At 40.2% G+C, this 20,893-nt stretch overlaps 2 protein-coding genes and 1 long non-coding RNA gene across 8 annotated transcripts; 1 reads left to right on the plus strand and 2 right to left on the minus strand.

Moving 5' to 3' along the window:
- The first annotated feature begins 476 nt into the window (after positions 1-476).
- Positions 477-18,752, plus strand: mcmdc2 (minichromosome maintenance domain containing 2). Its single transcript, XM_083778788.1, has 15 exons — positions 477-616; positions 1,660-1,790; positions 1,892-1,951; positions 2,113-2,311; positions 2,935-3,057; positions 3,171-3,272; positions 4,221-4,349; positions 4,641-4,878; positions 5,261-5,466; positions 5,637-5,803; positions 6,422-6,601; positions 6,724-6,866; positions 7,760-7,869; positions 8,307-8,476; positions 18,614-18,752. Exons 1-14 carry the CDS (start codon positions 520-522, stop codon positions 8,471-8,473), a joined length of 2,052 nt encoding a protein of 683 aa, XP_083634914.1. The 5' UTR covers positions 477-519; the 3' UTR covers positions 8,474-8,476; positions 18,614-18,752.
- LOC310867466 lies at positions 9,487-15,897 on the minus strand. 6 transcript variants are annotated; one of them, XR_014570008.1, is made up of 10 exons: positions 15,768-15,897; positions 14,740-14,772; positions 14,024-14,092; positions 13,724-13,782; positions 11,869-11,939; positions 11,607-11,657; positions 11,351-11,403; positions 11,094-11,146; positions 10,837-10,889; positions 9,487-9,879 (listed from the first exon to the last, which is right to left on the minus strand). It is a non-coding gene; the product is annotated as an uncharacterized lncRNA (long non-coding RNA). The 6 variants fall into 6 exon arrangements; XR_014570012.1 differs by lacking the exon at positions 9,487-9,879 and adding an exon at positions 10,524-10,557 and having other exon boundaries at positions 11,096-11,146; XR_014570013.1 differs by lacking the exons at positions 9,487-9,879; positions 11,094-11,146 and adding exons at positions 10,524-10,557; positions 12,818-12,878.
- tcf24 (transcription factor 24) lies at positions 17,888-18,986 on the minus strand (the record flags this gene model as incomplete). The annotated part of the gene is made up of 2 exons (XM_083777787.1): positions 17,888-18,001; positions 18,546-18,986. 2 exons carry the CDS (start codon positions 18,984-18,986, stop codon positions 17,888-17,890), a joined length of 555 nt encoding a protein of 184 aa, XP_083633913.1.
- Positions 18,987-20,893: the final 1,907 nt, after the last annotated feature.

Raw genomic sequence — 20,893 nt, forward strand, 5'->3', positions numbered from 1 at the left:
AAATAAGGAGTCTCCAGCTTTTTATTAAACAGAAAATGCATTTTCTGAAACTGCATGGGATACCAAGAACCCATGCAAGTGATGACAAAGAAATGAGCAGACAAATTGGAGCTGGAACTTTTTCTTTTATGGCGAAATTCTGAATAGGCTATAGTAATTTAACACTTTAACAAAAACGTATTCAACAAAATAACATCACTTAATACCCTACAGTTTAAATAATTACATGGAAATAATGGACTAATAATGATAATTACACAAAACAGCCGTGTGCCGCTCGAGGAATGGTCACCGTGGCAACGGGTAAAAGCGCGAGCTGCTTTTCATGACGTAGCCTAGATAGATTAGCCTGGCTAATCAGCCGTTGGCAAAAAAAAATGTTGTGTGATATTAGTCTGGCTTATTAGCCAGGCTATAGATAGATATCCATTGAGCTAGATTTGATCTTGCTACTCACTAGCGTTTCTAGCTAGCCTGTTCTCTTGACCGTTTAGTGAGTTTACATTAGATGGAAGGAAAATGGGCGATATTTTATCCTTAAAAGAATCCGTATTGTTCTATTTAGATAGGAGTGGTGGCCTTCTCAAACTTGCTGAAGACTGCACGTCATTCAACGGTAAGGCCGCTGCCTGTGGTGTGTATAGTAGGCTACGGAAGTAAAACTAATTTTGCTAAAATAAAAACTTTTATTTAGGTAAAACAACCCCCCGGGCCACCACTGGGGGTCCCCACTTTGAGAAGAACTGTTCTAGAGTCTGTCATAATTTGACCCCCCTCCCTAACTAAGTATTGGACAGTATTAAGATGTTGATATTACTTTTGTATTAATCTTTACGTCCCCAAATCACACCTTAGAAAGCACGAGTCTATTTCAGTGTTTTTTTTACATGGTCATATTTTGATGGCAGTAACTGGCTGTCATAATTTCACCCCCCTCCCTATCTAAGTATTGGACAGTATTAAGATGTTGATATTACTTTTGTATTCATCTTATAAGGCCCCAGCCTTCAAGTGTTTTTTTTGTCAAATAGGTTTTTATTGAGAACAGATTATAAATTGTTACACAAACATTATGATATGAATTCATTTTTTTTATAGAAAACAAAAAAATACAAAAAGGACAAAAAAGAGAAAGGAAACCCTCAACCCTCCCACCCATGCTGCTCAGTGACACTGCATACTATGTCCTTCAAGTGTAATAATTTCACCCCCCTGTATTGGACAGTATTAAGATGTTGATATTACTTTTGTATTCATCTTAAAACACTTGAAGGCCACAGCTGTCCTTCAAGTGTTTTTTGACTGGGGGGGTCATATTTAGTTTTTCATTTTTCATCTGGTGCGGTGGGGCTGGTGCTCAAGTGAAAAAAGGGCACCTTGTGCAGCACGTGGAACTGTCCGGTTGCCTTAATAGTTTGAGATTTATAGATTTTGGGGCATAAATAATATATTAGTTTATATTATTATTTTATATTTTTTATAGAGGGACATACAATAGGCTGACAGGAAATGGGAAGAGAGATGGGGGAGTGACATGCAGTAAAGGCCTCTTTACTAGTATCTATCTGTGCACGCCACTGAGTCTCAGTCTAGAAACTAGAAAGAGTAGACAGTCATTTCTGCAACGTTCACAGACACCACTTCTTGCCTTGTCTCTAGACCCCCAGCAGAATGAAGCTGTGTATAGGTTCTGCATCAGTGTCAATCCCTCTGATGTGATAGAGTTGGATCCCATCCTGGGCGACTGCATCCTCCATGAGCCCCTCAAAGCAACCGCTCTGTTTCAGTCTGTGAGTCAGTTTGGGAGTCAGTTCACCTGGTTACCACCCAAATTCTAATTGATGTCCAAGTCTTCAGTAAGCGTTTCCTTTTTTTGTATACTCTGTTTCAGGTTTGTTTCCTTTCAATAAAGACACTTAACCTGATTGAAAGAATACACACAGAAAGTCAGGTATGGGTGATATTAAAATGTGCATGACCTTCTGGTCAATGACTAAGTCATACATTACATAATGTATTAATTATCACAAGTACAGACAGCATTTGGCTGCAGTGCATGTGTAAGCTACTGTAGTTTCACACATCTTATATAATTTCCTTGTTCATTCTGAGGTTAATATAATCCTGAAGCTGACACACCTGCCGCCATTTCCTGACTACACTCTGGACCTGTGTGCCTTCCCTGGTGGCTGCGGCCCCATGATGAGGCCGGTTGCCATGGAGGGCCTGGTCATTGCCATGACTAGGATCACAAAGTACACCCAAGGGGCCAGGTTCCTCTGCACTGATGATGACTGCCCCTGCTCAACGGGTACTTACTTACACCTTTCTAGGACCAGGAAGTATACTACACAGATTTATTTATTTATTTATATATAAGTATAGGTAGCAATGCCACAATGTGGAAATACTCTGTTGCAAGTAAACGGTCTACATTCAAAAGTATAATAGATAAAAGCACTGCAATCTCTCAAAATGTGTCAAACTTATTCCAAAATAGACAATCTACAAGCTCACATTGGCAGTTTTTTATTAATATTAAATGTACAAAGTATCTTGTCATTAAAGCTTTCAAATAATTGTAGTATCAAAGTATCAAATATGGAAATACTCAGGTAAAGTAAATTTACCTACAACCTTTGCTTAATTAAGTCCAGTACTTTAGTAAATGTACTTGGTTACTTTCCACCACTGGTCTGGGAGTGATTAACATTACCCTGACAGACATTGTTCTCCACCAGGGCAGCTCTGTAATGTGCTCTACAAGCCATAGCTATGGAAACAAACTAGAGCTAATCTGAATGTTTAATCACATTTAATACTCTGATGCCAGTGTTTTATGTAATTTGCAAGCCCATAATAATCACACAGGAAATATGTATTAAAAACTCAGTTGTTTGTAGGTGATTGTGTTGCACGGATTGCTTCGTTTAGGGTTCCATCACGTCCGAATCCATGCCCCGGGGGCCACTGAGTCAGCAACAGTGAGGAATGACTTCAGCTGTCTCATTTGCAGTTCTCCTCTAAAAGAGGACGTCAAGTTCAGAGTGCTGGGAGGTGAGAGTGAGGTAGCCCAACTCAATTACTGTGAGCTTTATTTTTTGAATGAGTTGTGTGTTTATATTTTTGTGTGCATGTTCTTCCCCATGTACCACATGTGCATATAACAGACAAACAGCTGGTGGAATTGATCCATGTAAAAGCATTGGATAGCCTGAGTGTCTGGCCACAAAACTCACTCAGGTACCAATCTGTCACGCTGTTTTTAAGAGGTAAGAGAACGGTACACCACGTTATTTATTACATATATGTGTAACACTTGATGGCACATTTGCACTGTAATGTACATCATTATTCATGTATCAAATACATACCTCTTCACTGCTATTAAAGACACTGTTACTCAAATGTGTGCTTTTGATACATTACGTATAAACTGTCTCACACTACAGAAACAGGACATAGGCTCCTGCCCTATGGGCCTTGTGGCTCGGCAAAACTTACTTACTTAACTTATATTATAAACCAAAATGTATGGTCAAGTATATTCCAGATTGTATCTGAACAAATTCTTGCATAGGTAAATATTTTATTTTAAGAAATCTTGAAAGATTTTAGTATAATTGATTATGTATAATAAGGTTGTAGTAGTAGCTTCACTAGCTTGTATTGACAGACAATCAGATGACTTGAGGTTTTTCCATTCAATTCAGAATCAATCTTTATTGTCACAACATATTACAAGTAAGGTGGGTGAAAAACTTGGTTGTGCAGGCTAACGTTCTAAATGTGCCTAATTTTGGAACACAAACCTAGTAGGGGAGAGTTCAAATGAATAGATCTTTTAGTAGCCTACCACACGTTGTGCCCCTTGGTGAGATATTAGGTGTTCCTGTCCCCTCTAATAACATGGTCCAGCCATTAGTCTGGAGAGACCAGCCAATCTCTGTACCGGAATTAGCATATAGTGTTGACCTAGTCGCACGAAGGAATTCAATACACAGGGCTCCCGTTACTAAACATATATGTTAATAAGTGCAAGGAACACTCATTAGCTGGCTGCACGGTTCTCACATAGTGGAATCTTTGTTCTGAAGGCCTCTCTCTGTGTTTCTCTTGGCAGTGGTGTGTAGGTGGCATGCATGTTTCTTCAATAATCAGCAGAAGGGTACAGAACAACCCCCTTGAGTGCTATTGCTTTGTTTCCCCTTTTAATACAGATGAACTCTGTAACTCCATGAGAATCGGACGTATCTACAGGGTGCTGGGTATTCCTGCACATGTGCACCAGTGGCCCAACATTATCTGGAGTGTAGAGGCCAATAGTGTCCAACCGTTGGAGCCAGTGTGTAAGGACTTCATTTAACATATTCATATAGTTGAGTGTGATGCAAGAACTAAATGGCTCTCTGTGAATATGGTCAATTCAACTCACAGTAAAACCTTGCTCCTAATCTAACTGAAATACCAGTTGCTGTTCAGGAATGCTGTGATTAATTGAGAAACTTCAGAATATACCTCTGACACCACATGTATTCCAATTCATCATAACACTTCACAAGCTAGAACTTTCTACACGCAGCATCATTAATTATAGTACTATTTAAACATCCGCCATTTTTCTTCGCCACTGCCAACAGACCCACGTAAGGTCAGTGACAACTTCCAGGCTCTGTTGAAGGCAACAGCCTGTTCTCCGTGGAGGTTCTCCGCTGTGGTGGCCAACTCATTTGGGTCGTCAGTTGTCCCGCCAGGCCTGTACAATACACTGAAGCTGAGCCTGCTGCTCAGCTTAGTTCAGAGCAGAGCAGATGCAACAGACATATTTCACAGCCTGGACCTTCTTGCCCTGACCACTGACACTCTCATAATAGACAGGTAAAGTCCAACACGAGACAGTACATTTAGCATGTACTGGACATGCAAATCCATTTCAAAATCCACTTTATTACCCTGTATTGATCAACTAAATTGTGTGTGTGTGTGTGTGTGTGTGTGTGTGTGTGTGTGTGTGTGTGTGTGTGTGTGTGTGTGTGTGTGTGTGTGTGTGTGTGTGTGTGTGTGTGTGTGTGTGTGTGTGTGTGTGTGTGTGTGTGTGTGTGTGTGTGTGTGTGTGTGTGTGTGTGTGTGTGTGTGTGTGTGTGTGTGTGTGTGTGTGTGTGTGTGTGTGTGTGTGTGTGTGTGTGTGTGTGTGTGTGTGTGTGTGTGCGCGCGCGCGCCTCTCTCTCTCTCTCTCTCTCTCTCTCTCTCTCTCTCTCAGACTGATGGCACACGCCCTGGGCCTTGCAGGGCGTGGTGTCAGGCATCAGCCCTCAGGGGAGATGTTTGCCTCTCTTTCCCGGGACAAACATGGAGCAGGCACTGCCAACATCCATGCAGGCTCTGCCCTGCTGGCCACCGGAGGAATCTGTATGCTGGGAGACCTGGGCTGCTACCGACGGGACAAAATGGATGCTGTTCAGTCAGGTGGTGAAGACAGCTTCATTGATATTACTTGATTACGACGTACCACAGTAGTGTGCATTACAAGCACTAATATCGATAGGTAGAGCATTATTGTGCTGGAATATTGTATTCATTAGATTTGGAGCTGATTGATGTGCTATTGATGTTCCATCTCTTATCTACTCTTTCAGTCCTTGAGAGTCGCACAGTGTCTGTGTTCATCCCAGGGAAGAAGTATGGTGAAGATGCTGACCAGCAGCTCTCCTTCCCAGTCCAGTGCAGCTTCTGGGCACTGGCAGATACTATGGATGCCTCCCGGCGATCTGGCAGAACAGAATGTATCCTGCTGGGAACAGCGGTCAGTCCATGACACAGCACATCATGACATTGCATCTCTGAGGCTCACTGCAAAATGTGTTGTTCAGGTTGAACCTCAGCAGCTATACAAATGGAGACAAACTTAAACTGAATTGTAGGGTCTCACAATGTCAGTGGAATGGCGATTGCTTGGGACATTTTGTCACATGAGTTCAAGAAATGTGTGAAACCTCAACCGTCCAGAAATTTGTTTGCAGGAAAAAGGGCTAAATCAGGAAGTTGAGACAATCTACTTTCCCTGGAGGAAATGGTTAATTGGTCTCTCTCATAACACAAATTACCTCCCAGCAGAGCCCTGTAGAACTTACAAAGACCCAATGCACAGAGGACAATAAACTGTGTTACCATAGCAATAATAAATACAGTAGTTTCAGAACGCATACATTTTCCTCATTCAAGGCTAGGTGCCATAGTTCTGCTCCAAGAGAGCTGTCGTTCTCGTTAGGTCATCTCAGGCTGCCTTTTGTCTCAAAGTAGGATGGACTCAGTTCTTTCTATATACAGGGCAGGTTTAACACTTGTAAAAACAAAAATTTTAGGAATGGTCTCAGAATCTGCATGTGAAACATAGTGGTACTCGGATGCTTTGCATGTGCAGGAAATGGGCCCAGTTCCAGCTCCACTGGCAGAAGCCTTTGGCTTGGTGATCCAATGTCGGGATGTCAGGGGAGAACAGGCCTTGCTTGCCCAGACTTTCCACACCCTCAGACAGGCAGTCCAGCCAGGAGAGCCCCTTTACTCGTCCTGCACGATGTACACCACACAAGACTACCGGGAGGTGAACAAAATCAAATACATACGTTTTAATGACTACATTTTCACTTTTACTACAGTACACACTCTTTTACCACTATCTATGCATCCGACCTCATATTTGCCATCTTAAATTCTGTCTTCAAGTTGCTGGCCCATGCACAGGCATTGCAGGTGGAACTCAGTCATGGGGCAGCAAAGATGATCCATGGATACTACATGGCCAGTCGTAGGATCCGATCAGACCAATGTAAAGGGGTCAAGGTGTCAGTGGCGTCTATCAAATTGCTGTAAGGGCTTTTCATTATTTACAGCTTTTCCTTGACTTATTTTGATCTGAATTGTTCAAATTTACCTGCTGCATTTCAGGACAGTAACACTTGATCTAATATTATCAACCACAAGGTGGAGCACTGTCCTTACTGTTATGCCTTAATATGCAGGTCTTACCCTCTGAAGACTTATTTATTTTTCATAGTTAGGATAACTGTTTAGAAAACTCTGTGTTGTGTTGAAAAATTATGAGAAAAGAAATCTATGACAATAAACAACAACAAAATGTTCCCCATTTAAAAAATAACGAATGTGCTCCTTACTGGTACTTACAGTAATGGTAGGCTGAATCATATCTATCGTATTGTGAGATAAAGCATTCTATGGTCCAGAAAACTATACTGTATAATCTGTCAAAAAAGATCCTTTGTGCCCAAATCAGATACTAAATATGTAGGCACGGTTGAGGAGGATAGATTATGTAGTTTGTGTGATCTAAAGAAATGAAATGTTTATTGCCCATTCTATCAATCAGACTTTTTAATAATTGGACCCAAATTATGAATTTGTGTGGTTGGATGACGCAGAGAAACTGAAATCTTTCAAAATGATTTTTTCATATTTTGCCTTATCTCTTGAAAAGGCCTGGTCAATGAGGGCCATCTTATTTGTTTTCATTTTGTTCACATACTGTACATATGTTCATTTGTTGTGTATGGAGTATGGACGCAAGACGTAATATGAACAGGAAGGATTGTAATCTCAGTTGTTTTCTATTTAGTTTTTGTTAAATGTGTCAATCCCATATGGGATGGGCCAAAGTGGCATGATACAAATTTCATTAATTCATTTTTAATTACATTAATGCTGTACTTTGTACCATTCACAAAAACAAAAACAATTGTCCCAGGATCTCTCTGGCTGAGGCCCACTGTAAACTATGTCTAAGAAGAACCGTGCTGGAGGAAGACGCAGTTGTTGCTGTGCTCCTTTGTGAAAACTCCATCACCCTCCGACATGGTACAGTGTCATTTAATGTTTTTTGATATATATATATAAGTAGTCATCAATGGCCTCACATTTGTCCTGTTATTGTTGCATCATAATTCAACTCTGGTCTGAACTGTAATAAATTGCATTTCTGTAGATTTACATACAGCAGTGATGTAAATATGTTTTCAATGTAATGATCCAGGGGTGGTCTTTTAGATGGGTCCCAGGGACATTTTATGAGCCCTACTTCAACGTTAAAGTACAGTATAGCATCGCAGGACCCCCAGAGGGTGACATGATTGTGTCCCTTCTTAATTTAGTGAGTCTAAGGATGCAGACTATTTGCATCACTGGTACAGTATAGAAACAGTCTAGATACACCTTTTCAGTTTTCACTTAACAAATATGCTCATGTAGGCCACTAACTGACCAATATGTCTGGGGATGGCCGCTTCTTCCTACAGGGACCTCAGCTCTCGTTATCCCACCTGACGCAGTGTTTCCCTTTGACCTGTGTGAGCCTGACTCGTTGCTCAGGCGAGACGTGACCTTAGAGCAACTCCACCAGAACATCCTCCACTTCATCTACGCCTACGCACCCGGGGCAGAAACATACATCACAGAGGAGTAATAGGTAGGTACAGTAGCTGATCAGCCACTAGACAACACAAATCAACTTATTGCTCATGATTAACTTCATTACGTTTTTCGTCACACCTTCAGAAATATGAATGTCCTTTGGGTGTGTAGTTTAAAATAATGCAACAATCTGTACCTTGACTACCTTCATATATGACAAATTCAAGTTTTCCCAGAGAAAGCCAGACACGACAAAAATCATATTAGATGCATTTATTGTGCTGAATAAACATAATACAAGATTTATATAGCACTTTTCTAGGTAATCAAAGTTGCTTCCCAGGACAAAATAAACTTTAGGAAAAACTAAAAACATATGACAACTCACTTTCCATCATCTAAATCACAAGCCATATACCATAGGGTAAAGTGCAACACATTTTCCAGGTCAGAGGAACTTAATCACAAGCCAGATTGGATGCATTTGATTAATGGTGATGTGGTCATTTCTGTGGAAAAGAGCTTAACCACATTCATCTGGCAAAAACCACACTTCCTCTGTAGTGCACCGCTGTGCTGTAAAGACTGCTGTATTCAGATAGCTGGAGAAATACACTTGGCGATATGCTGATCGACATTTTTAGTCTGACCAATCAACTGCAAAGACTGTTGCAAAATGACAAATCTGTAGAAAAAGGATAGTATAGTATACGATTCTTTTTTTATTGGAACACAACCGGTTTCAATAAAATGTCCAAGAGCTATTACATCATGATCACCAACTGGAAATCAAACTGACTGCATTTACGATTATAGTATATTTTTTATAATTTAGTATTAACTATTATCTTGTAAATTGTATTTGTTGGCAGTCTTGAGGAACATGAAACAACAATTTTACAGCTTGTACTTGTATGATTGACTTGAAGTCAGTGAATGACCTTGAGAAAGTTTCTGAACACCCTCGAAACAGATGACAATTTTGCTTCAATTACCAATGAATTAAGAAACCTGTGCAAAGGGACACTGACTATGGTTTTAAAAATCATTCCAAGCCAAGTGGATAACAGTACTTTACACAATCTTTTTTTTTTTAAACATTGAACAGTGCTCAGTGTGAATGTCCCTTAAAGCTCAAATTAATGTCAAGAAAAGAGTGGTTACCGTGTTTGACACGAGATAAAAATGTCAACCAAGACATTGAAGATGTGTATCATTACAAGTACTAGTATAGCTAGAAACCACCACCAGGTTACTTACACTTGAACAATGATGTGACAGTTTCTGAAGCAATGATGCAAAAATATCAAAAGACGAGAAGACTCAAATTAACTGACACATTTTATTTTTGCACATGTTAGCTTTGCCCAAGTGGCAACGAATAACGCAGATCACTTAAGGGGCGCCGGACGGGCCAACTGCCTTGGTTTAGGGGTAGTCCCCTCCCGGAAGCCATTCCTAGGAAAACAGAGGAAAGAAAATACATTTTGCTTAATTACCTGGAAGATACAGTGGAACAGCACATTTACTTTTAAAGTAGTGGTTCCTAAATATGTTTTTCTATCCTGAAGTCCATCTAATCCCCAATGTGACAACTTGAATTATAAGAACAATAAATAAAATAAAAACCTTTAACTGTTATTTTAAAGTATGGTTCACAACTAGAGGCTCATCCTACATTGGTTCACAAGGCGTGTCAAAGAACAATTGTCACAGCAGTAGTCCAGTCAATCTAAGCTAAAAAGAGCCTGAACAAAAGAAATAGCTAAAGTAAAACACTAAATTAGGCCCAAATGTGGCTGACCTCATCACATTTGGGCAAGTGGCTATGGCAGTTTATCATTAAAAAAAACGATTACTTTTGCAATTTCCTTTGGGTCACATCTTTAGATTGACTAGTCTACAGGACAAGTAGGATGCCACTGAGAAAACCTAACCTCCCACAGGGAAGCACACCTAAACCTAACCTTAACCCATGTCTAACCAATGACCAAGTACAGTATGCACCCCATTACGGTTAGATACAATGCATCCGTTTACAACACTGTTGTTGAGAGGCAGTCATGGTATATACAATATAAATTGAATAAGCCAATATCCATGTGTTCCTCCTCTTGGCCTTAGCACTCCAGTTGTCTGCAAGTCCAAAATACATTTAAATTACATCTCTGATCCTCACATTTCAAAGAATATGAAAATATTAGCAGGCCGTTAGTGTGCTTAAACATTAGGTAGGCATGAGCTAAAAAATAACCACCCTAAATAAGACGATGTATCATACATCGTCTTATTTAGGGTGGTTATTTTATTCTGCAGTTGATTTTAGTCACTCTAAAAACAAAACGGCCACATATTTCAGCCTATTTGATGGGTGATGCACATTTTTATATTGATCACAATATATGAAACGCTCACCTCGGACCCACCACAGTAGACTGAGGCCTACATCTTCAGCAATGACATGAAAGCTGGAAGAAAATAAATACTGCCCTTTAGATTGGAATTTACGGTGCTTTTTACGATAATCCCAAATAGTTTTCATAGTATTTATTCAGTTAATCACAGTCTCACCACCCTAATGTCTGACGGGTAAACGGCAAATGTGAACTCATCATTATTTGATCTCCAACCAGTAACAGAACATAATTTGTTTGTGTGACCAAGCTACTCACACCAGTCCCACCACAGTAGACGGAGGCCTACATCTTCAGCAATGACATGAGAGCTGGAAGAAAATAAATACTGCCCTTTAGATTGGAATTTACGGTGCTTTTTACGATATTCCCAAATAGTTTTCATAGTATTTATTCAGTTAATCACAGTCTCACCACCCTAATGTCTGACGGGTAAACGGCAAATGTGAACTCATCATTATTTGATCTGCAACCAGTAACGGAACATAATTTGTTTGTGTGACCAAGCTACTCACATCAGTCCCACCACAGTAGACTGAGGCCTACATCTTCAGCAATGACATGAGAGCTGGAAGAAGAATTGACAAGCCATTTGTATTGGAAATGTATGGTGCTTTTTATGATAATCCCAAATAGTTTTCATAGTACTTATTCAGTTAATCACAGTCTCACCACCCTAATGTCTGACGGGTAAACGGCAAATGTGAACTCATCATTATTTGATCTGCAACCAGTAACGGAACATAATTTGTTTGTTACCAAGCTACTCACATCAGTCCCACCACAGTAGACTGAGGCCTACATCTTCAGCAATGACATGAGCTGGAAGAAGAATTGACAACCCATTTGTATTGGAAATGTATGGTGCTTTTTATGATAATCCCAAATAGTTTTGATATTACTTATTCAGTTAATCACAGTCTCACCACCCTAATGTCTGACGGGTAAACGGCAAATGTGAACTCATCACTATTGCACAAGCAGCACCAACAGATTATCAAAAAGTACAGACATTGATACTTAAAGAGCTTACCTCAATATTTGTAGTTGTACAGCTCACATACATTCTCCTGGCACTTTCAGTCTTCAGTGAGGCCATGAAATCTGAGGAAAACATTGATACAAGAAGTTGTAAAGAGTCATTTGACCATACTGGACTGGTAGAATGAAGCTTTCAAAAATATTTTTTCAACTAATTAATGTTAACCTACACTGTCAAAGGGCATCAATTTACACTAGAGCAAAATGTTGGCTTTTTTGGAAAGTAGTTTCTACATAATTTAATTATGCTGGAGTTATTCAGTTAGTCAGTCTCACCATGCTTTTGTCTGATGGGTAAACGGCATTGTTGTGACTCATCACTATACCAGCTACAGAAGTAACTGACCAGTAGTAGAGTACAGAGGCTACCTTACACAGACATCAGTTCCTTAACTTTCTGACCATCCTGCACATGACTTTAGCCCAATATCTGACACAAGCAGGAATGGAGGTATGAGATCTGAAAATAATTAAGTTCAAATCAAATTAACTTTGTTGAACTATAGGAGCAGTAGCTCGGGAGGTAAAGCAGCCAACTGGGAATCATGGCGCAGGTTCCAACCTTGGCACCTACAGACTTTGTGTCGTCTAGTTAAATATCCCTGAGCAAGACCTCCAACTGCTCCCCTGTGCACTCACTCCAAGCAAGCCACTGCTGCTGGGTCAATGGAAACAAGTAATTTCCCCTTGGGGATCACTACACATTAAAAAAGAGGAAGGAACCTATAATCCTTTTACAAAATTGTCGAAGGTTATCAATTTACACTTGAACCTAGACGTTTTGGGAAGCTGGTTCTACAATGCTGGCAATTCAGTTAGTCACAGTGTCACCACCCTTTAGTCTGATGGGTAAACGGCAAAGTTTGTAAACTCATCACTATTGCACAAGCAGCACAAACAGATTATCAAAAAGTACAGACATTGATACTTAAAGAGCTTACCTCAATATTTGTAGTTGTACAGCTCACATACATTCTCCAGTCTTCAGTGAGGCCATGAAATCTGAGGAAAACATTGATACAAGAAGTTGTAAAGAGTCATTTGACCATACTAGACTGGTAGAATGAAGCTTTCAAAAATAATTTCAGCAATATTTTCTCTGGGTTTAGGGCAGGGGGGCAGTCAGCCAGATATTTCGTGAAGCCTCATTTGAAATCGGTAGTTCATATAATGGCCTGTTGTGGCGCTGGACTGGACCCAAAAAGCCCCATAGCTCCATAGAGGCCCATGTATTTTGGCCCAACTTCACCTAGACTGTATTACCTTAATAAACATGGTCATGAATACTTTCTTCTTCCAGTCACTAGTTTAAAGTCTCATTTCTAATGTCATAATATTCTTTTTGGAAAATTATGGTCCAATTAATTAAAAAAAATGACCATAAAGTCACGTATGTTCTGAGGGGCGTGGCTACCGTTACAGTCTATGATCGGGATTCCCCTCCCACTCAAGAGTCTTCTCCTCCCACTCGAGTCAAAATAAAAACCAACAGAGAAGGGGGGAAGACCCGCCTCGTTGTCTGGGCAGCCAATGACCAGCTGGTACAAAACGGAGCCAGCCAATGGCCAGCTGGTACCAAAAGATGGCGACTTACATCAGGAATTAGCATATTATTACAGGCTTCATTTTACGTTCATGTTAGACCCGGGGAACGCTTTGTCCATATTTTTTACAGTCTATGGTTTAGGGCCTAGGCCATAGGGCAAACTGTTTTTTTTTAATGCACTGGTATTCAGTTAGTAAGTCTCATCATTCTTTTGTCAGATGAGTACAAATTAGCATCACTATTCCAGCAGCATAAGTGACCAGACAGTACAGAAGCTACTTTCCAGAGATCAGATACTCACCTTATGCTCAATTTAGCATACAACTTAAGGCCAATATCTGCCACCTGCCGGAATGGCATCTGAAAAGAATTGCAAGTTCAACTCATTAATGTTAACCTACACTGTCAAAGCGCATCAATTTACACTAGAGCAAAATGTTGGCTTTTTTGGAAAGTAGTTTCTACATCATTTAATTATGCTGGAGTTATTCAGTTAGTCAGTCTCACCATGCTTTTGTCTGATGGGTAAACGGCATTGTTGTGACTCATCACTATACCAGCTACAGAAGTAACTGAACAGTAGTAGAGTACAGATCCTTACCTTTCTCTGACCATCCTGCACATGACTTTAGCCCAATATCTGACTCCAGCAGGCATGGAGGTATGAGATCTGAAAATAATTAAGTTCAAATCAAATTAACTTTGTTGAACTATAGCAGCAGTAGCTCAGGAGGTAGAGCAGCCAACTGGGAATCATGGCACAGGTTCCAACCTTGGCACCTACAGACTTTGTGTCGTCTAGTTAAATATCCCTGAGCAAGACCTCCAACTGCTCCTCTGTGCACTCACTCCAAGCAAGCCACTGCTGCTGGGTCAATGGAAACAAGTAATTTCCCCTTGGGGATCACTGCACATTAAAAAGAGGAAGGAACCTGGCTATAATTAACAACAAAATTGTCGAAGGTTATCAATTTACACTTGTACCTAGACGTTTTGGGAAGCTGGTTCTACAATGCTGGCAATTCAGTTAGTCACAGTGTCACCACCCTTTAGTCTGATGGGTAAACGGCAAAGTTTGTAAACTCATCACTATTCCAGCAGTAAGAACATTTCACTCAGATCACATTAATTAATAAAAAGCACTCAGTAAAGACAGATCTAAAGCCATTATCTTGGCAGTAGAAAAAGCACAAGGTCTGACTCTGAACACTTCACTTAAGCCCAATTCAGAGCTCTAACCTAGCAGATTGTGCCCAAAACAATTCTATATCGTTACCCTGCATCTCACACACACTATAAAAAGATATTCAATCTTACCATATTAGGAAGATTCCAGTCAACCATCCTCACCTGTACACACAAAAGAACAAAGTCAACATACACACAATTTACATACTAGGTCTAAAAATGTCATTAATTAACCAGTTAGACTCTAAGCTTATGTCATACTGATCAGACTACTAGAGTATGTGATTGTCACCCAGCCTCAAGAGTATGCTATTGATTTTAGCTTGCATGAATAAAGTGTACTGACAGAGCAGCCAATATGCTGTTTAGGACCCATGACTGATCACTTGAAGGTCATGAGGGCATAATGCAACACAGCTTGAGAGCAAGACTGAGGATGGGTTCAACAGCAGGTCACAACCTCTGCCATGACCTTTACTCCTTCAAGGGGCCAGAGAAGTGTTTTACTCCATAAAATAATTGATGCGACAATTCCCTGACCAGTGCCACCATATCTCCTGCTGACCCTTTGGTAATGGTCGAAGGCTAATCCATGAATGGACAGTAAGAACATGAAAGGTTTTTTTTTAGTCTGACTGAAAGCATGATTTATTGCAATACAGAGGAGACCACGGTCTGAAATGAATCGATTCAATAATCCACAAGTTGTTTTCAGAATGATTATGTTTGTCAGGACACGCCCGGACCACTGGGGGCCCCGGACCCCACTTTTGAGAACCACTGGTTCCAACGATATATATATATATATAGGGCTGCATAAATGTATTCGAGAAACTGTCTGGGTATCTGGGATAAGACAAATCAAGACATTCTTGTTCAAATGCAGTCATCTGAAGTGCAGCAACAACTTAAGATTTCTAAGACAAACCTCACATTCGTATAGTAGGTCATGAATTATGATGATTTATACTCCATCGCACGAGGGTGCCTCCATAAACGAGGCTTGTTGCTTCCACGTGGCCATGCAATCCGCCAGGCTAACGTTAGCAGCTAGCTACACCCTGCTAACTAGCAAGAATCTTGTTTAAAACCCCAACAGACAGACAGCAATGGTGCAGTGAGTCATTACAAATACAGTCGTTTCACCATTAGATTACCTTAGGTTCTGTGGGAAACGAACATTCTTTGTTCGAAGAAGCGTTGTTGGAGGAAGAACACACGCACAGCCGCCTTCCTCCATGATGAGAGAGCACGAAAGGAAAGAACGTGCTCAGTCCTACGGCTGAGTCACGCTCGTTTTGTCTTCCTCATTCACAGCTGCGCAGTGGGGCTGCGATTTATACTCCACCGTACGGAGGTGTCGCTCACCGAAAACAACTGACGCGAGATTGCGAGTCCATGATGTAATTGATTATTGATTGATTGATTGATTTATTAACAGTTTGCAGAATTACAGTACATTTTGATGTACAACTCAATACAAAAACTGTTAACTGTGAGTGAACGATAGCCTACCATGATAAAGCATTACACTTGTTTACAATAGGGCCCACAATTTTCAATTCAATGTGCAAGTCACTCACGCTGTAAACGTCTGGGTTTCCGAGGCTACTCACGCTGCGCCTTGCTTTAAGTTTTATCAGCAGTCACAGTCATTCACAGACATGCCGCAAACACACATACTGGGCGCGTTCGGAAATAGCGCGCTGAGCGCACTGTGCAATCAGTGTGCAATGCAAACTAATAGGCGAGTGCGCTGCGCTCCGGTGCGGTGTTTCCGAAAGCGCTTTAATACTGTGTATGTCTGTGTCGTGTGACACACACACACACACACACACACACACACACACACACACACACACACACACACACACACACACACACACACACACACACACACACACACACACACACTTTATCGCTTAGTGTAGTATTAGTATAACTACACTTTTTGGAACACTAACTGCGGTTTGTTGAAATTTATTCTCATAGTAAAGGATAGATTTTTCATGATTAATTAATTAATGGTTCTGCATTATTTGCTGTTTGTTTAAATTAGAACAGCCTTTAGACCTATCTCTTTCTTGATACATTTGTATCAAATTATAACATTTTTGTATTTCTTTGCTTCAAGCACATAGTGATAGTGATTCTGTATTTAATTGATATCTTCACAATTGTATAGGCTAATAAAACATATAGGCCACAGCTGAACATGTATAGGCCTATAGAACAATGTGATTTCAATAATCTAGATTCTAGACTGTCAGGTGCATGCATGGGTCGTTTTGTATTTAAGTTGAATTTTGGGTGACTGACAATGACAAAATAGAATTTCAACAGAATCACTTGCTCAGTGACATTTGATTAATATGACTTCACAGTTCCACCATGTGTGAACTTCACAGTGGTGGAAGCTATACCTTAAAAAAGACAAAATAATGGCCTATATGCCTATACATTACAAGAATTTCTTCTTTTGAATGGCCCTCAATAATTTAACCATGCAGTCATGATCAAAGCATTAGACAGCAAATGGAAAAAGACAAAGAATGAATAGTTACTTAACTTTAACTATGTGAGTGTGACATGATGTACGTGAGTTTTTGTGTCGACCCTTCCCTTTGTTGCTTTAGGCCTAAGCCTTTTACGTTGTTATTTCAGAATGTTTTGCTTTCATTGATAAAAAAAACCCTAAAGTCTATACTTTGAAAGTTTTGTTAGACCTGATACATAATCTCCCTTGATTAGGAGACCTTACTTGTTTTATTTAAGTCATTTATTCACAAACACATACAGCCATGCATGCATGTAAAAAATAAGAAAGAGGGGGGCTCCATTGTTGACTCTCTGACAGACCACTTCACATGACAGATGTTAAGTTATTCACACATGCATTTAGTGCAAATGTTTTAACTGAAAGTGCACACCTCAAGCATGACGGGTTCATTACCCCATGGAATTTCTACAAATAGAATAGACCTATATAGGCCTACCTGGGACATGTATAGAACTGCACAGTGCAGAGTAACAAAAAAAGAATTTGACAAAATAACTAAAGAAACATCAAGTAGCCATTTTCACACATACAATTCACTCAATATATTAATTTACAATGGCACCTGCATGATGCATGGATTTGTGGAAGTCAAATCAGTTAATTGTATAAAATCATTCAACAAAGCATATACAGCCTATATATGTCCGATCATGCTGTCTGAATCAATAAACAGCATGAAAATTCATGCAAATCTTGAATCACTTCATCCAGGTGTTTTTATTTATGTGATGTAGACGGTGACGGGCCTTGGTTCTCTGACCCAGACCGATTCGAACTGTGTAGGAACTGTCCTGTCGCTCCAACATACAGTCTGGATCGCATAGGCCATTTCTGTAAAGAAAAAAAAAGAAAGTTATTAGGCTACTCTACTCTATTCACCTCTATGGCTATCTGGGGCCTAATTTAAACATATGCTATAGCCTATACTGATGTTGCTATTATACACTTACAACAACTTACAGCAATTGCACAAGGCCATAAGTAGCCTAATGAATTACCTGTTATGACAAATGTTGTCATAATTGGCCTAATTACAAAACAATTATTAAAGTAATATCCCAGATAACAATGTTTTATTTATTTAAAATCACAGTTCACACATTTTGTTGTAGTTTATTTTAAGATAATTTCAGGGAATGTGATATTTTGTTGTGACAATAAAACTAACCAGACATAGGCCTATACTGTATGTTTTGGCCAATGGTGGTGATTGATTTAATACTTTGTTAACAGTTTGCAAATACGGTTTATATATAACACAAAAAGCCCTAGCCTTGTTTCTATTGTGGTCCTATGCAGATGATGATTGTTGTTGTTATTATTATTGTTATTATTATTATTATTATTATTATTGTTGTTGTTAGCATCTGCTCACCTTTACTGGGTGCAGGTAACCATCACCTTTCAGCGAATGTAACGCCTCTGTTTGTTTTGTGCTTTCAGCCTCGTCCATGTTTTCCTCTTGCAGTGTTCGTGTCAAATGAGCAATGTACGTGGTGGCCAATATCAACACATCGAGTTTGGACAGCTTGGTGTCCGGTGGAACCGATGGCAAAGTCCTTTGTAACTCCAGGAACGCGTGTCTCAGGGTCTGCACCCTGCTCCTCTCCCGCGCTGCGTTAGCTGCAGCCGGCCGTCCGACTCCTCTCCCACCGGCAAGCCCCCCGCCGGCCTGGAGCACCCTGGGCCGCTGCTCCTCCTGACCACGACTGTCCGGACTGGGGCTGGAGCTGGGACTGGATGTGGGGCTGTCATCCATGACTGTCACGGGGCCATTATTACCACTGTCCATCCGGATCGCCTGTCTTCCAACCATTCGGGAAACACTTAGAAACCTGGAAACACAGTGATGTGTGTTTTAATCTGGTATGCATTAGCTTATTATTTTATTCAGCATTTTGAAGACACTGTGTTGTCAAGTTTAAAACTAATATAGCTAAATGACCAATGTGACCTGTTTAGAGTAATTTAATGGCAATGCTGTTCTTCTATAGCCTATCAACTCAACTCATATTGTAAATAGAAACGGACAGTTTTCTTAATGTAACTATATAGCCCAATTTTGTTAACCTCTTGCATGGAATAGGAGATGCACTCCTTTTTGAAAAGGTTTATTTTAGACAGCTTTTGAAAAGTTGCGCGCTAATAAGCCAATTGAGCCTATAGCCACACACTGAACCGTATATCCTTTCACGAACGTTCCGCATATATTTCAGTTTGACAAATCACAAAAAGACTAAATGTTGTTGTTATAGTCTATGATTTACTTCTTGCTGTAGGCTATAGGTATAGAATAGCACCACAAATGATATGTCAACTTGGCCTATTGATGGAGTTGTAAATATATTTCCCCAGGCATTGCATATATAGGCTAATCTGTCTGCAACATGCTATAAAAATGATCCCGAACTTGAACTGCATGCATGCGCTGTGTGCCTTGTCATTTTGCCTACCTCTGGAGTACTTCAAAAGTGCCGTATTGAGAAACGACATCAAGGCAATCCAAAGACAACTTCGGTATAGGCTGTAGATTTTGCCTCCGCAATGTAGAACAGTCTCTGCCATGCAGGTCCTCCAAATAATCTTTATAAAGAGGCGCGTCTGTCGAGAGAAGGTGCGAAGACGTCCCTGTCTGTCCGCATGGGGCTCGCCTCACCTGTGTGCGTCAAAGTCTCAGGAGTCCTTAATTTATGGGACACACAAAGGGGCAGACAAGCCCTTCACTCCTCCAGAGTAATTAATCACAAACCCCTTGCAGTGGAAGGGAGTACGCGTTCCCCTTTCCTTACTTAGCCTGTCTGTCTGAGGGGACTGGGGAGCAGAGAGACTCGTTTTCAACACCAGAGGCAGGACTTTTCCCCCTTTATTTCTGATGTGGTATAGGCTAGCCACTCCTTACGAACCTGACCCGATATTCTTTATAAAGCACATCAAAAAGTATAGCAAAGGGAAGACATTTTGTCAAAGTAATGCTATGCTATAAAGTAACAAAAGTCTTCGAACCATGCATGCAGATTTATGAAAATGCTACTTGCAACAGACCATATAAAGACAAGCTGACATGTGTAAGTTGATATGCAAAACATTGACTAATTGCAATGGTGTCTTGAATTGCAAGCTCATTGGAACAGCTAATAAATAAACTTGAACACTGCAATCAACAGGCAGGCATTGAGGAAATTCTTGCAAGACTCATAAATTAATCACTCTGATTTCTAGGGCTCCAAACAGAGATGTCGGCAAATTAATGAAAGGAATTATTCATAACATGTAGTATATCCTTGGACTGTTCTTAATAAACATTGTTTTTGTAAGGATGGAGTAACAGTATTGCTTGGGGCCACTCATTATGAGGCGAAGCAAAGAAGGTTAAGTAAGCTTGGTTCCCTAATTACCCCACATCTTTCAGGGGTTACACACCCACGTGGCTCTTAAAACCCCCTTTCAAACATGGTCACAGTGACAATAAATACTTTGGGGCATTCCTACAGATACCGTCTACATACAAGATAAGCCTGAGTAATCTGTCACACTAATACTGTGAAGGAAAAACGTAATTTTTTTAAAAGTGAATTATCAAAATTAACCTACTGTATAGTGACAGACCTATACATGGCATAATTAAATTAAGAAATGCATGGAAACAAGGTAAAGTAGAAATTTGACTTAGATGTCTGATTGGAGATAAATAATTTTTATTTACTGTGGTAGGACTGGAATGTG

The sequence above is a fragment of the Protomyctophum parallelum genome (assembly GCF_964188405.1).
Source record: "Protomyctophum parallelum genome assembly, chromosome: 12".
NCBI classification, from domain to species: domain Eukaryota; kingdom Metazoa; phylum Chordata; class Actinopteri; order Myctophiformes; family Myctophidae; genus Protomyctophum; species Protomyctophum parallelum.

Bases quoted from the DNA above. Each gene is read 5' to 3' on its own strand.
- mcmdc2 (XM_083778788.1), top strand. From the start codon at position 520: ATGGGCGATATTTTATCCTTAAAAGAATCCGTATTGTTCTATTTAGAT. The intron at 617-1,659 runs GTAAGGCCGCTG...CCTTGTCTCTAG, and splicing joins AGACTGCACGTCATTCAACG to ACCCCCAGCAGAATGAAGCT. The intron at 1,952-2,112 runs GTATGGGTGATA...GTTCATTCTGAG, and splicing joins GAATACACACAGAAAGTCAG to GTTAATATAATCCTGAAGCT.